Source organism: Catharus ustulatus, chromosome 3 (genome assembly GCF_009819885.2).
Source record: "Catharus ustulatus isolate bCatUst1 chromosome 3, bCatUst1.pri.v2, whole genome shotgun sequence".
Lineage (NCBI taxonomy): Eukaryota > Metazoa > Chordata > Aves > Passeriformes > Turdidae > Catharus > Catharus ustulatus.
Window position 1 is genome coordinate 63257746 of NC_046223.1, and position 15513 is coordinate 63273258.

At 39.5% G+C, this 15513-nt stretch overlaps 1 protein-coding gene across 1 annotated transcript in view; it reads left to right on the plus strand.

Annotated features, from left to right (window-relative positions):
* The first annotated feature begins 14282 nt into the window (after window positions 1-14282).
* Window positions 14283-15513, plus strand: part of THEMIS (thymocyte selection associated) — a 73238-nt gene continuing 72007 nt past the window's right edge. The window contains exon 1 of the mRNA XM_033056032.1: window positions 14283-14373. Within this exon, the coding sequence (XP_032911923.1) occupies window positions 14283-14373 (91 nt within the window). The remainder of the gene's footprint in view (window positions 14374-15513) is intronic.

The window sequence follows — 15513 nt, forward strand, 5'->3', positions numbered from 1 at the left end:
TAATTTTTTAAGTGGGGACTCTGAGCAAACATTGAGATACTGAGAATAGAGAAGTGTTTCTAAATTATTTTAAGCTTCCTGGGTGTTTTTCCTTTAAGCCTGAATAAAAGGATGATGTGAGATTGTGGTGGTGGTTGACAGGCATAAATGTTATTTTGGCCCACGCTTCTCAGAAATTAATTCCTTCACTGCAGTAGGGTTTAGAGTCCTGATTTATGCAGAGATTGACATGTATGATGACAGGCACAATAGGATGCTTCCCTAATAATAATGTTTATTGACTGTGTCTTGACCAACAAAGAACAGATGTTTTTGTGCCTTGTTGAGATACAACAACTGGATTTCAACAGTCTTTTGTAACTCCTCTGGCTTCCATCTAGATCAGAAAATAGTCCCTTACTTCACAAATTACTTCAGGATAAATTTGAAATCTGCGTATGCTCAGAGATTTTTTTTTCACATCTTCTCTAAGTAAAAGAGGAAAAAAAAGTCTATGTTTAAAAAAAAAAAAAAGGCAAAAAAGGTCTGTGTTGGACATGGAAGCAAAACTCGATCTTTCTTTCTTGCAAGCTTTGGAGTATCCTAGAGCTCTTCGGTAATGAGCACAGAAGTGGCATCTGGCAAAACACAGTACCTCCAAACTGTGATAATATCTCTGCATTTTCCTGCCAGGTGCAAACCAGCGTGAGTTCTTTCCATTTCTCAGTGGAAAACTTTTGTGTTTCTTTTGTGCATTTTTTCTTCTAGAATAGTATCTGAAACAACACAGTATTTTGCAGCTCTGAAATGTTGAAGTGAATACCTTTTTGCATTTTGATATCAAACATGAAAACAAAGATTACAGTATCTTTGGGGTTTCTCTCTCAAGATAAACAGTGAGTTGTTTTTTTGTAGTAGTCATAAAGTCAAACTGTAAGTTTCAGAAAAGCTTTGGAAGACAATTGTTTCGCTTAAGTCCCAACAGCTGAAATCATTGTTTGTGATCAAGGACATTAAACTACTTAATATTTTGTTAGTCTTTCTGACCTATTTGCTGTATCAATGAATAGGTACAATAAGTAGCCCATCTGGGCCCATGGTCTGAACTATCCTCTGTACAGAACCTGGTGCTGTAGCCTTCTTCCTCACTTTCAGTGAAGTTGCTATGAAACTCACTGAAAATCCAGATTAACATTGCAAAATTGCCTCTGTGTACTGAAAATGTTTGAAACCCCCAGCTCAGGAGGTTTATGCATTCATTGTAAACTAGGTGGAAACCATAAGAAGCTGTGATGCTGCTGCAACCTTTTCTGTTGCACAAAATCTATCATTGAAGCTTCAGTTGTTGCGGTTTAAACTGTAGAAATAGATTGCTGCTTGGTTTCATCTCCTGAAATGATCAAGGTTTCCAGCTTACCGTGCAGTTAGAAATACAGCAGCAATTCTCACTGGTCAGACTTCTTCAGGAGTGAGGATAAAATAGAATATAAAAGCACTAGGTACATTATAGGTTCTTCTAATATTTCTCCTCCAGCCAGATGAGGTGGTTCAGCTAGTGTGACAGTGAGCTATAATTACAGCTGTGAGAAAATAACCGTGTGGTTTTGTCTGTAGCAAAGGCTTTTAAACTTTTCTTTAGAAAAACAGGGAAGAAGTACAAGCTTTGTTTCTACTTCAATGTGCCTTCCTTTCAGGCACTTTGCTTACTTCAAATAATAGCCTGGCTTTACACAGACCCCTTCTAGGATTATAGTCCTTTAAGTAGTCAGAATCACAGCCTGCAGCAGTCTCTGTCCTTAAATACAAGTGAACTGTTGGTATGTGGATTAAAGGTAGCAGAGACAGGTATGATGAGTCCCATGGAATATTCAGGGGATGACTGTGATGGACAGAGGCTAAGGAATTGGGCCTTTAGCTTTTGCACTGGGGTATTTATAAACTTTATGCAAGAGACAGAGAATAAAATAGTCAGTGAACTGACTGGGATCAGCACAAATATATGAATTTTGTTCACCCATTATTTGGCAACAGCATAGAAAGCACTGGCTTTGGATGTAAGAATAGGAAGGATGGAAAGTATAAAAATCAAGACTGGAACTTCCCAGAAAGCATGCAGTTATGAAATATATGGAAGGATATAAAAATCCTGACTGCTTCAGTCAGTGAAAAAGTTTCAAATATTGAGTAAATGTCATATTTGTGGTCAAAGAAGTTGAACAATTGATTTAGGCTACTGAGGATAAAAGATGCAGAGCAAGAGACAGTGCCAAGGAGAAAGAAATGGGCAATTTAAGTGAACAGATGCTTCAATAAAGGACATTTCTGCAGAGGTATTGTGAAATATTAAAAAAAAAATGATACCACTAAACCAGGTTTAGCACAGGTAAGAAACTTGAGGATCTGGTCACATGCCTGATTTGATGACCTATGAACTCCAGTATGTTTCTGGAGTCAGTCTGCCTTGAAGACCGCAAGGTGCAATTTTTGTGATACCATATTGCTTATGCCAATCAAGAAAAGGAGAACAATGCTACAACATTGAACATAGTCATTCATCTTGGTTCTGAGGACAAGTAAGAAATGAGAAAAAAAATAAATGTGGCAGGAAGTTATAGCTCAGGTGAGATTTCACAGGGATGATCTCAGCCCCCTAACTCACTGCCAAGTGACAGCCAAATGCTACAGTGCAGCCTTAGTTTTAAATGCTTGGTTTTTAGCATAATTATATATATATACACACATACATATATTTGTATTTATATGTGTGTGTCTGTGTATAAAATTTTCATTTTTTTAGAAGAAGAAAACTTTTACTGAGACAAGCAACATAAGAGACCTGGATTGAGAGGGGAGAGTATTTTTTGGGAGAGCACTCTGAGAGGCAGATGCTTTACTGTGTCCTCCAGTAAAGGAAGATTACAGAGAGTGAGAAGAATTCTGAGTGTCCTGAAAACAGAAGTCAACTTGATAAAATAATAGCTCAGAGTCCTATATGATTAGGCATTTGGGAAATATTACAAAAATTTGACTGGGGAGGGACACATGCCCTGAAAGTTGGTTTGATTTTACAGTCCAGCATAGCAAAATCAAAATTTAATTATCAGGTAGTCCTGGGAAAAAACAGAGACTAGAATGTGACAATTATTTTTTTTATATATACACATACAAATCTGTGTTTTCCATGCCTTCACTTTTAGGACTTTAAATGACACATCTGCATGGTCGTGCAATGACTCCTCACAGTATTATGATGTCCTAATCTTGCTCATTACTTTGACTTTCCCAGGAGGTGCCTGTTCTGATCTTTTCAGAGGCACACAAATGTTTAAGGAAGACTCATCTCTTTTCAAGCCCGTGTGCTTTTCAGACTAGTTTTTATACTCTTAGCTGATCATTTTTCCTCTTCTTCCATTGGCCTTTCTAAATTGACTGGGATCCAGCAACAGGACATTGTATACGTAACTCAATTTCGTTGCTTTGGTTTGGTTTCTTTCAATTCTTGTTTTCACGGATGTTTTTTTTACTCAGCACAGGCTGAAGCATGAATGGAACATGTTATTATCTCTGTAATGCCTTTCAACTTTACAGCAGAAACAATTTCAACAGATAGTTCCAAATTTATACTAAATAGCTGAACCAACACCTCCCACCTTCATCTGAGGTCAGCTGGCACCTCTGAAAACGAGTTTCTTGCTGGTTGTCATTCAAAATCTGCTGAGTGTTTTAAACATTATGACAATTAATTAATTCCAAAGTGAAATGGATGGGGAGGTGGTGAAAAAACCTGCTCCTTTCCATTTCTTTAAAGGTGTCTCCAAGACCTTAAAGGTCAGTTGGTTTCAAAACAATATGAGACAAAGCAGGAAGAATTTTGGTAAGTGATTTATTTAGGTGTGTTTAATTTAAGAAATATTCACCCAGCAATGTATGGGGACAGGTTGGTTGACTCCACAGAAGATCCTAGATCTTAAGGGAAAGGAAACAGGAATATCTGGATGCATGAACTCCAGCATGTATGTGTAAATGACTTTCTGTCATGGCAGCTCCTGAAATGTGCTACTGTGAAGTGATTTTTAAAAGAAACTTTAAAATTAACTAGTCAAAGGGACATGGCAAAAATAACTTTCCCACACCCACCTTCCAATAACACTACTGTTGCTGGTGTCCATGTGGAAGCTAGGAGACATGCTCCTGTCTCTTTGCCATGGGGCTGGGTTGGAACACCAGCTGTCCGGGGGCAGAAAATAACATTTTATGTATCCAAATTTATTCTAGTATCCAGAAGTACAATGTTCTGGGAAAACCATAACTGCCCAAAACAGGGCGATGCACCCCAAGTTACAAGCATTTTTTGAGCTGATTGCTCTTTTTGCTCCTGTCCAACCCAGTAGAGAGGATGATCCCAGGGAATAGCTCGTGATAAGTGTCTATCACAGGGCATGCTTGTATGGGCAAAGGGCTCTGGTTACAGGCTAGTTTTAGGAAGCATACTCAGCTGTGTGTTAAAAGGGAAATCAGCAAATATTTCTTAGCTTTGTTTTTTTTTCAATCTTGGGACTGGCTTTTGGGTTTTGCTATTGTTTGTGCGGTTTGGTTTGGTTTTTTTTTTCTGTTTTGCTGTGGCCCTGCTTACTTTAATTTCACATTATTCTCTCTTCAAGGAAGAGTTTAAGTTTTTGTATTTGATTTTTTTTCCTTTTTTAAAGTACCTTCTTTCATATGATATATTAAATCTTTCTTGGCAAGCTCATCTTCAGCCATATTGCATAGGTGGACCTCTTAGATGAACAGAGAACAGAATTCAGAAAGGAAAGTAACAAAATATGTTGTTTGTAAAATGGACTTTAGCAGGATAGCTTTGTAGATTTAATCCTCTAACCTTGGCAAGCCTGAATTAATTTGTTGACATAATTCTACAAGAGTACTTACAGATACTTTGCTCAGAGAGATGTGGAAGGATACACAGACTTTCATTTTTCAAAATGTATCTATCTATTCTTGCTGGCTGTGTGTTAAATCTCACATCAGGAACAAAAGGTCCAGGATAATGTAGTGCTCCACAGTCTCTTATCATCCCCTGGCTCAGGGGTCTCTGGCAGTGTAGCAAAGAGAAGAAAGGAGGGGATGACAAGGGTCCAGCTGCTGTCCTGCATGCTTCATCCAGAAGAACATGTGCTAGGAACACATTGAAGGAGATGCCCAAGGGTCACAAATGCTCTCGGATGTCAAATAAATGCACATGCAACAAACTGAAATCAAGATGAAAGGCTGGCAGAAGGACTTATACGCCAAAGTGAGAGCCCCAGGATGTTTTCTTACAGACTACTTGAAATCTTAGATAATTTACATGAAGTTTGTGGAGAAGGGCAAGGTGAAAGGGCCTTGGCTGCATCACAACATATGTTTCATACTGCAAAGCAAAGCTGCCTACAAGAAGAAATGGATGCAGTGTGTCCTACCCAGTAAGTTATCATCTTACATCAGAAGTAATAAGATTTATTTAGCATGGAGGAACTTCTGGACTGAATGTTTTAATAGGACAGGGCTAAAATATACACACACAAAAAAAAAAAAAAGTGAAAATAAATGATACCTATGGTTCTTCAAGAAAAAAAAAGGCTTTTTGTGGTCTTTGTATAGGTTTTTTTGGAGAAGAACCCTTGTGCTCTTTCATCCTCCCCGAGCATGAAAGACAGGCTTTTTGACCAATTTGATAAGGGAACACATTTGTGTTCCAACAATTTTCCCAAATGAGTGTCTCATGAAGGCTTAGCTTCTCACAGTGTGTGTGACCTGCTTGTCGCAGACTACCACAAGAATGATGACTCTGGAGGACTGGAAAAGATGTTGGCCAGCAGCCATCCCTTGAGTGAGGTAGAGTATGGAACCTGTGCCTCCACTGAGGGCATTAGAGGGGTTTTAGCAACAATTCTATTTATGTTAATAATACCAGGAAGGGCAGAAAAAGCAGAATTCTGCTCTTGGAGAGGGAGAAACAGGGCTGGAAGAGAAAAAGGAGATGCTTATGTTTGCTTGTTATGAAGTAAATGTACATTGCTTATGGTGCTCTCAGATTTTTTTATGAACAAAAGTATTGTATTCTGCATTAATTTAAAAAGTAAACTGTTTTATTATAATGAGACGCTTCCCTGAAACAAAAAAGTAAAGATAAGTAAACAAAAAAATATGACATGAATATGAAATAAAGAACTTTTGGTATCTGTGCTTGTGAGGAAATGCAGATGAATCTCATCTCAGCTGGACCGAATACAGCCTTCATCCAGCATCCCTCGGGATAAGGAGTCATGAGGGCAGACTGAGAACACCCTGGGCACTCTCTTCTCTCATGGACTGAAACTCTGGCAGGTGCCAGCCCAAGAGTCTGGCTGCCTCTTCAGATAAAAGGAATCTTTAAACTCTTTATGTCAGATCTTAGTTTTACCAGAGCTTTCTTAGACTTTGTAAATTCTTTCATCTATGTTCAATTTGCTTGAGTATTTAACCAAAATAAAGCAAAAAAAAAACCCAAAAAACCCCATAAAACCCACCAAAACAATAACAAAACAAACAAACCAAACCAAAAAGAAAACCCAAAAAAGCCTCCAAGAAAGAAGTCCACCAATCACACCTGGAACAAGAGCATAGGTGCTGAATACTGACTCAGCAAATACATCTGTGTTTTCATATGGTAAATTATGACAATCAAAATGTCTTGCAGCAGGGTAATATCAATGCCTTGGAAAAGGTAGGAAATTATAATCAATTTCACTGATATGTTGGCAAGTGTTAACTGCATTTTATATGAAGCCTTTATTCTTTAATGAAACATATTTTTCCTGCAGAAACAATTTGCTTTTAGATTCAACTTCATACACAGAATGTAAGTAATTGCAGTAATTTCACTACTATAAGGTGCACCCTTTTGACTAAAATTTTCCCCCAAAGCCGGAAGTGCGCCTTATAGTCCGGTGTGCCTTATCTGATGTGCAAAGTTCGCAAATTTGCGAACCTGGAAGTGAGAGCTGAGAGCTGAGCCAGGAACCGCGGGAGCCGCGGCCAACGGGCGGGGGAAACCGGGAACCGGCGCGGCCACCCGCCGGGGAGAAGCAGGGGGAAGCAGCGTGGCTGCGGGGAAGCGCCAAGAAGCACCACGGGAAAACGCCGAAAAGCGGGGAAAAAGCACCGCAAAAAAGCGCCGCGAAAAAGCGCCGCGGGAAAACACGGAAAAGTGGCAGAAAAGCACCCTGGGATAGCGCTGAAAAGTGGCAAAAAAGCAGCAAAAAAGCACCCCGGGACAGCGTCGAAAAGTGGCACCGCTGCCGGCTGAGGGGGGAAACCAGGATGCAGCGCGGCCCTGCGGTGGCAGCCATGAGCCGTGAGCCGTGGCAGCCGGCGCCGGGGGCGGGCAGGAGTGCCAGGGCCCACTGTACAGGGAGGACGCCTGGGGCTGCGTTTAAAGGCTACACCGATCTTTGAAAAATGTTTGCAAATTGAGCACCTGCCAGTAATTCGTTACTTTGTTGCGCACCGCGCGGCTCCTCACTGCAAAAATTGCGCCTTATAGTCCGGTGCGCTTTGTGGTCGTGAAATTACTGTACATTTAAGTTTGTTCTTCAGCTTTCTAAAACTGTTTCTAAAACTGGACAAATAAAATTGTGTGCTTGACAGACTACGGACCTTTTAAAAAGGCTCCCACTAATGATGAAAAAGAAAAGAATAAAAGAAAAAGGAAAAGGGAAGAAGGAAGGACAAGAGCAAGCTTGGGTTTGTATGCATGTTAAAATAACATCTAGTATTTCAGTCTCAATAAAAATAAGCAAATACATTCAGTGCCACCAATTCTTCATTAACTTGAAAGTTATACAAGTTTGTCATTTAAGATAAATATTAAAGATGAAAAAACATTCAAGGTAAAAAATATTAAACAAAACATTTTGTAGATTTCTTTTACTGTCTGTTTAGACTAAACTGTGGTTTTTAATGCTCCCATAAAGAGGAGGTATTAGTGCTCTTTCTTCTAGTAGCATAGACATTGGGGAGGTAAGGAGTGTGAGATGTCAGTTTTCATTACAGTTCTGTTAAAGCTCTTTGCTGTCAGGAAAAGTCAAACTGTTTTGCTTCTCTTCTGTGGAAAATTGACAGCTGATAGGTGAAACTTCAGAAATAATTAGTGGAAGTAGCAATGTAAATTCCATTGGGGGAATCAATCTTTAACAAATATATTTAAATTAATACAGTGTCCTTTTCTTGGAACAGTGACAGGGTGCTAAAAGATTATTTTGGATTCCTTTAACAGCGTCTAGAAACCTACACTGCCTCTTTAAAAATGAATTACAACCCACCCCACTTAAGAAATCACAAAGGGAGAGAGTGATATTTGGAATTAATTTAAAAATTTCTCCAGCTGTCAAAAATGCATTGAAGATATGCCAAATATATTTCAAAACACTTTCTGTAATTTGAAGATATCTCAAGTTATTTTTACTGCCAAAATCTTTACTACATCTTTAATGGACCCATACCTCTTCCTAAAGCTGTAGGATATCGTTTTCTTTAGATCCCTCCCATTATTTTTCTTTCCTTAAAAAAAAAACAAAAAAAACCCCCCCAAAAAAACCCCAACCCCAGATGTATAATGAAATTTGCACAGTTTGGGTGTTGAGTTTGGGTTTGACATTTTTGTGTTTTTCTTTCTTTCTTTTTTTTTTTTTTTCTTTTACAGCAAGTAAAATGCTTTATCTTTTAGAGAGAATAAAAATTCTTACTGTAGTGAGAGGATTTAGGCTGAGCTTTAGGGGATCAGGACTCAAGACCATGGCTTTGCCATGGATTTTCCATGTAGCCCTGGTTATGTTGTAAGTTCTCTGCTCTGAGTCTCCTCAAGAAAAATGGTACCCCCAAACGGAGTATGGAAGATAGACCCCAAATATATTTAAGATCTGCTTAGCCATTGGAACACTGAGGCTACCTGAATAGATTTTATAGTGTGATGCCATGCATAGATCAACAAATATTTCCATTGAAAGAGTGAGTTAATGTTCTGCGCTGTCAAATGAACAATGGTAACACTGGCTGAGGATGACCTGGATGGCTCGTTTTGTATAAACAATCCTTTTTGGCAGGTGCGTCTTTGCATTGGAACTCCTACTGTATTAAACATTTGCATTCTGCTTTATCTTCAAAATGCTTTATAAACACCTCAGTATCAATCATCTTCATACATTTATGAAGACAAGTAGCATCAATACCTGTCAATAGATGGGAGAATTTTTAGCTTGAGACTATAATCTCAAGGCTATTTTTAAATTTGAGTCTGTACTAGCACAGAGCTTGGAAATCTCAAATAGTGTCTTTTTTCTCTGTGGTTGAACAAAGCATTGGCAGAACTGCCTTCCTTTGCAGCGCTTGAACCATTCAGGGAGTTGAGCGTTCAATACATATGTGGAGCTAACACTTCAAATGCATCCATTAAGACCATGATTCTTATCACACTTACCAACAGCTGGGAAGAGATTTCTGGAGATATATTTTCTATAATTTACTGGTGTATACAGAGCTATTACTCTTTGTTGAAGAAACTTTGGAAAACTTCATGTCAATATTTTTCGCAAGACTGTAACTTGAAATGACGTTATAAGCAAGGTGTTTCTACGCGAAGCCACAACCAGGTGAAAGCCATAACTCTTTCTTATTAAGAATTTACTCCAACTTCTATTAAAATCAATGAAAAGATCTTTCTGACTCTGGCAGGTACAGAATTGCTCAATAAAATGCTGAAAATGCCCACAGGATATTATTGTTCAGTCCATAAAAAGTCAGCCAAAACCTAACTATTTTTCACAATGTAATGTGTGTACCTGTGTTTCAATTCTTTTAAAACCACGGGGGGATCCTGGTTCTTCAATAGACTGTTCACTAGAGTCAAACATTGGCAAATAACCCTGTGGGCTCAAGAGCTTTTACTAATAGCCTTTTGTTCATACCTGCTAAGCCATTTAAATTTCATAGGAAGAACATGTCTAAGATCTCTCTGTCAAACTGTAAAGAAATATCAAAGAACTCAAAATATAGTTCCTGAAAATGTAAAGGAAAGCTCAAAATAAAATCACAGGGCACTAAAATATTCCAAGATTTTAGAGCCAGGAGCCACCACAATTCACTAGGGTTACCACCTGCTTTGTGAAGGCATTAGGGTTTCCAACACAATCATTTTTATACCAAGTGCAAAAACTTGGAGGAGAGCAAGATTATATTTTTATAAAAGCAGATTTTATCCCTATCCGTGGACTTCAAATGATGGTGAAGCAGTATAAAATTCCATAGGTAATGATCCTTGTTTTTAAGATAACTCTTAATTTTAATTTCCAGCAAGATCTGCCTCTATCTGCAGATTTGGAAAGTCCTCTACCCAAACTGACTCATCCTTGGGGAAGTATGAGCAACAGCTGTCCATTGAAGAAGGAAGGTTTAAAAAAAAGAAAAAAAAAACCAAAAAAAAACCCAAAAAAAAAAAACCAAAAAAACCCCAAACAAACAAAAAAAAACAAAAAACAAAAAAAACCACAAAAACCCCAGCTTTCTGGAGACAGTGAAATATTCTGAGCAAGGAGTGCTTTATATTTTCAGGTAAAGTTAGAAGCAATTGCTGCAGATGCTGAAGGATAAGTAACCTAAATGTTAGGCAAAAAAATGTTAGGTTTATTTGGATAAAATTACTTCATTGCTTATGAGCTGATGACCTTTGGCTTTATTGGGCAATAAATCCTATCCACCTATACATACTGAAGCGGCAGAAAAAGCTTTTACACACAGATCCCCCCATCATGTTGTAACTTGTGTTAGAAGAGCTCGTTTCAGCCAATTCAACCTCTGTCTCTCAGTGAATAATCCACGTGTGCCATTGTAGGGATTAGATTTTCTTTCTTGCTGGGGACAGTTTGTTCAAGCTGAGGCCATAATTTTACATCACAAGGGCCATTGGAAGGCTACAGCTGTGTACAGCTGTCTGTTCAATGTTGTGCTTCTTGGGTAGTTTATATGTAACCTGATTGATATTACCAGAACCAGTGTGGGTTAGCAGAGGAAGACCACAGCTCCTGAAAGTCTCTTCCTTTAATGCTCAGTTCACCTCTGGAACAGTTAAATATAATGCTGTTCTCCTGACTTAGGTATAGAGACAGTAGATTCCTATAAATTAAGGGTGGCATTACAGCTAACCACCCACAGATGACCTCTCTCCCTTTCTTGATCAGAATTATTCTTGATGGTGTCATAGAGTCCTCTATTTATTCAACGCTTAAACATTCCAGGAGTCCACTGTTCCCTTGGGAGATTATTTCACAGCTCAATTCACCTGTGTCATGGAGGTTTCCTTACAACTTAGTCAGACTCTATTTTTAATGACAGATGGAGTGTCCACCTTTTTCCTGGTTTCAGCCAGGACAGGGTTAATTTCTTTTGCAGCAGCCTGTAAGGGCCATGGCTAGGACACTGAGGCTATTCTCTATCACCTCACATCACTGCCAGAGGAGGAGAAAAGGGATCTCTGCTTCCAAGGAGAAGAGGTTCCTTCTGGTCAAAATATCATGGCAGGGGGGCCATCTGGTATTTTTTATTGTTGCAGGTTCCTTTGTGAGCATTTTTGCATATGAATCACTCTCTCTTTTGTGTACTTTTATAACTAAATTTTTTTTGTTTCCATTCATTTTCGTATCTCGTTGTTTCCAGCATATTGTTCTTTCTCTACCGGTGAACTTTGCCTTCTGTGCCTAAAATTGAAAGGCAAGGAGGGGAAACATCACGATGTTTTTTAACTGGGAGTACTAAATTGGAGAATATAATTCCTAAACCATGACTGAAAAAAAAATATGCAAGAGTATTGAACTTCTGCAATTTCAGACAAGTGTATGTCTAGTTCTTTCCATAGCAGCTAAGAAGATTGGTTTTGTTAGGTTATGTGATAAAAGGCTGGTTTCTGCACACACACACACACACACAGAGAAGCACAGAGGAATAACAGTGGATAAGGGGAATTCCAGAGGTATTTCCAGGGTATTCCCAGGCACATTACAGAGACTCTGGGCTTCCAGAGCTGCTTGCATGCCCCAGTGGCAGTGGGATCAGAGGCCGCTGGGAGGATGGTGCCTAAGTTCAGATGCTGGAGGGATCCCCAATGCATAGATACATATGTGTGTGTTTCCCACTAATACATGAATCAACCAGAAAGGGGAACAAGATGAAGCCATTGGGGCTTGCTGGGATTTCTATATAGGTTGAGTTGTGTATCTGGCAGTGTATTTATGAGTGCTGTAATTATCTGTGTGTCTGTGCTTATTGGAAACGCGTGCTGCTTGTTGGCCATGGGAACAGAGAGTTGCGGCTGCCTTCTCCATGCTGTTGGGCTGCTGGATTCAGCAACATAAACCAGGTTTTGTTCTGAATTTTTCTTGTGTGAAATCCATGTCTGTTTCTGCCTTTGTTTTGTCGGAATCAAGCAATTTTGAAAACATTTATTAATTTGTGTGTGTGTGTTTGCCATTCATGTTAAATGTTCTTTTGTGGTGTTATTCCTGGCAGTCTTTCCAAAGTGAAGAGCCAAATACAAGTGAATTGAGGAGCTACAGAAATGGCCTTAGGGGCTCTTTATTCATTGATCAAAATAATGTGTACAGGTGAAGCCCAGATGCAGACATTGGCACAATACCTGACAGCCTTGGGAGCAGATACCAAGAAAGTTGGCTTTGAATTGCTAGAGTTGCACACAAAATCTTAAAAAATGCAAAGATATCCCACTGAAGCAACTGAAACTACTCATACATTTCACTGCTTTATGCTTGTAAGAACCAGCTTTTCATCATATGGGTCTTCTGATTACCACTGAATACATGTGATTTCCCCAGTTCTCTCTCAAATCAATTATATTTGCATAATTTCAAATATGTTTTCTTGGGTGGGGAGAGTAAGAAATATATTGCATTAAATTAGTTGATGAACTGTTGGCTATGCATGTTCTCTAGTTTGGGTTTTACAAATAACTGTGATACCCAGATCCAAAGTGCAGTTCCTTCTCCTCTCTGTTGCACCTGCAGCATTAATGACTGGCAATAATGAGTTCTGCACCTGGAGACTCCTCTCTCATGAAATGTACTTCACATTCTCTGGAGAAATATTTGTTAGAATCAAGTTAACAAACTTTTCAGACTCTATAGGCAACCTGGTACCTCAAAGGCCAATGCACCCACTCTAAAAATTTTAGAGTTTTAATTATGAAGTTTTTAATGTGTGAGTAATATTGTCTCCTGAAAAATGTTACATATAGAGGAAATTAAGCTAGCAAGCTTTTTGAAAATAAAGATGTTTTGTCATAATGTCATGCTTTCTACTTTCCCTGACCCCTCAGGGAGAGAGAAGAGCAGTGTAAACAAACCTGAAATCACAGTCACTTCAGTTTTCCTCATGATCTGAGTCTGCTTATTTGCTCTGGCCTTGCTCGTCAGAAGAGTTCTGCTGAACAACGCTTGATCAAGCTCAGAACGGCTAAGCTGTGATCGGTGCTGGGGATTTGTCACCAGTGCAGTCTGATCTTCACCTGATACTGTCTCTTAAAATTCCTTCCCAGCTGAAGCACCTCAAAATCAAATTCCAACAAATCATTGGCGGCATAAGAAAATGTTGACCATTTTGCATAACAATATTATGGTTAAATGTATGTTTAAAGAAGTAATTTGTATTCTATTTGTATATCTTAAATCCAGATAAAATATTTAAGACAGCAAAGTTCTTAATTTCTTTTCTTCAAAGGCTATTTATGGTTTTGAAGTGAACAAGCACCAAGCTATTTTGCTGTGTTCCAAGAGGGGAAAAAAATCCCCAACAAACCAACAACACCCCACACAGATATGGTGCTTTTTTTTCCCACTCTAGGCAGGGCTGTTGTTCAGTATCTTCTTTTCATGGAGTCAGTAACTATCACTGATGAAATGGAATTTTGTGGCAGATGCCCCTTCCCCGTTGGAGCCCAGTACCCACAGCAATCTCCCACATCTCCCAGTTTGGCATGGGCCCTTGATGGCTGTGGGTGTCAGAACCAGCTGATGGGGCCAGCAGTGCCTCACCCCACTCCAGCAGCACGCATGGGAGGAAGCAGCCACAGAGGGAAGGAAGCAGAAGTACCTCCCCATGCCACTCCTCTCCCCTGCTGCAGAGCTCCTGAGCACAGCATGCACCAGGCTGAGAGTGTTGAGCCCTGAGAGCTTTTCACTGGTTGTTACGTGCCAAACCCACATGCTGCAGTGCTGCGGATCATGGCCTCAACCCTGGAGAAGTTCATTCATTCTCTGGACCTCAGAGCTCTTCCCAGAGTCCTTCAAATCCAGTCAGGCATCTATGGTCAAGGTGAGCATTCAGTGTTTTCTGGCAGGGCTTTGCAAGCCTGTATTTGACATCAGGTCCCCACTTCAGACTGGAATGTGGAATGTGGGGGAGGCACAGGAAGGATGCTCATGGAGTTGTCTCCTAGTAGTTTCCTATCAGCTGAAGAAGGAGTGTTTTATCAATGGCTTTGGAAATGTCTTTGGTGCAGTGTGCATTTGTTCTTCTCACTGGCAGTGAAAAATAAACTGTAGTTAGTCCTTATCATATTCCGGAAAGTACTGGAATAAGACATGAATTTGCTTTGCACTTACACAGAGCCATCAATCCAGCAAATCACCTCACAGAGGCTGATTGATTTAACTCATCTTGGACTTCTGGGGCTGCCATGGAGAGGTGCCTTCTGTCTCAGAAATAAAGAACCAGGAAGTCGGGAAGGTGACCTTGAAGGATTTTCCTGAAAATCTGTCCTGGATTTGGGGGCACTTCAAGTGTGCAACAATGCAAAGGGGTTGGTATGAGTTGGACAGGAGCAACACAGGGTAATATGCAGATCTGCTGCAGATCTATTTTTATGGTGTTTTTAGTGCTCTGTTTACACAGAAAACACATTCAAAAGGTGGTAAGGAGGCTTGCATTAGAGGGAAAAATCTGCTCTTGGTTTGGGGATGGACTTTATTCAGTGATTATCAGAAGATATCATGTCAAGCCCATGTGTCAGTCTAGAAAAAGTTACCTCCATGCCACTGAAAGGGAAAAATTTGGGTTCAACAAATCAAACAGAGAGGGTTTAATGAAGTGAGGTGAAGTCTGCTTCAGCTTCAGCCAAACACCCACTTCAGGATCCACAACATCTATCTTTACATCAATCTAAATATTTCCATGCTGCTCCATAGTAGGAGAGAGGAGGTGGCCGTGAAAAGTCTGATTGGCAATCAGTAGCTATGGCCAGAGTGGGTGATTTTTCCCTCCATGATAACAGCCTCTTTAGATAGAAAGAAAATGGGAAAGAGCATCCTGAATCCATGATGGTAGTGCACTGTCCATGTGCTCCTGATTGCCCATCCTGGCTGTTCTACCTATGAATAGTACTAATATATAGAAAAAGTGTTCTGGGAAAAAAACTTAGCTAAAATTACCATAAATTTTTAAAAATACTCTTTT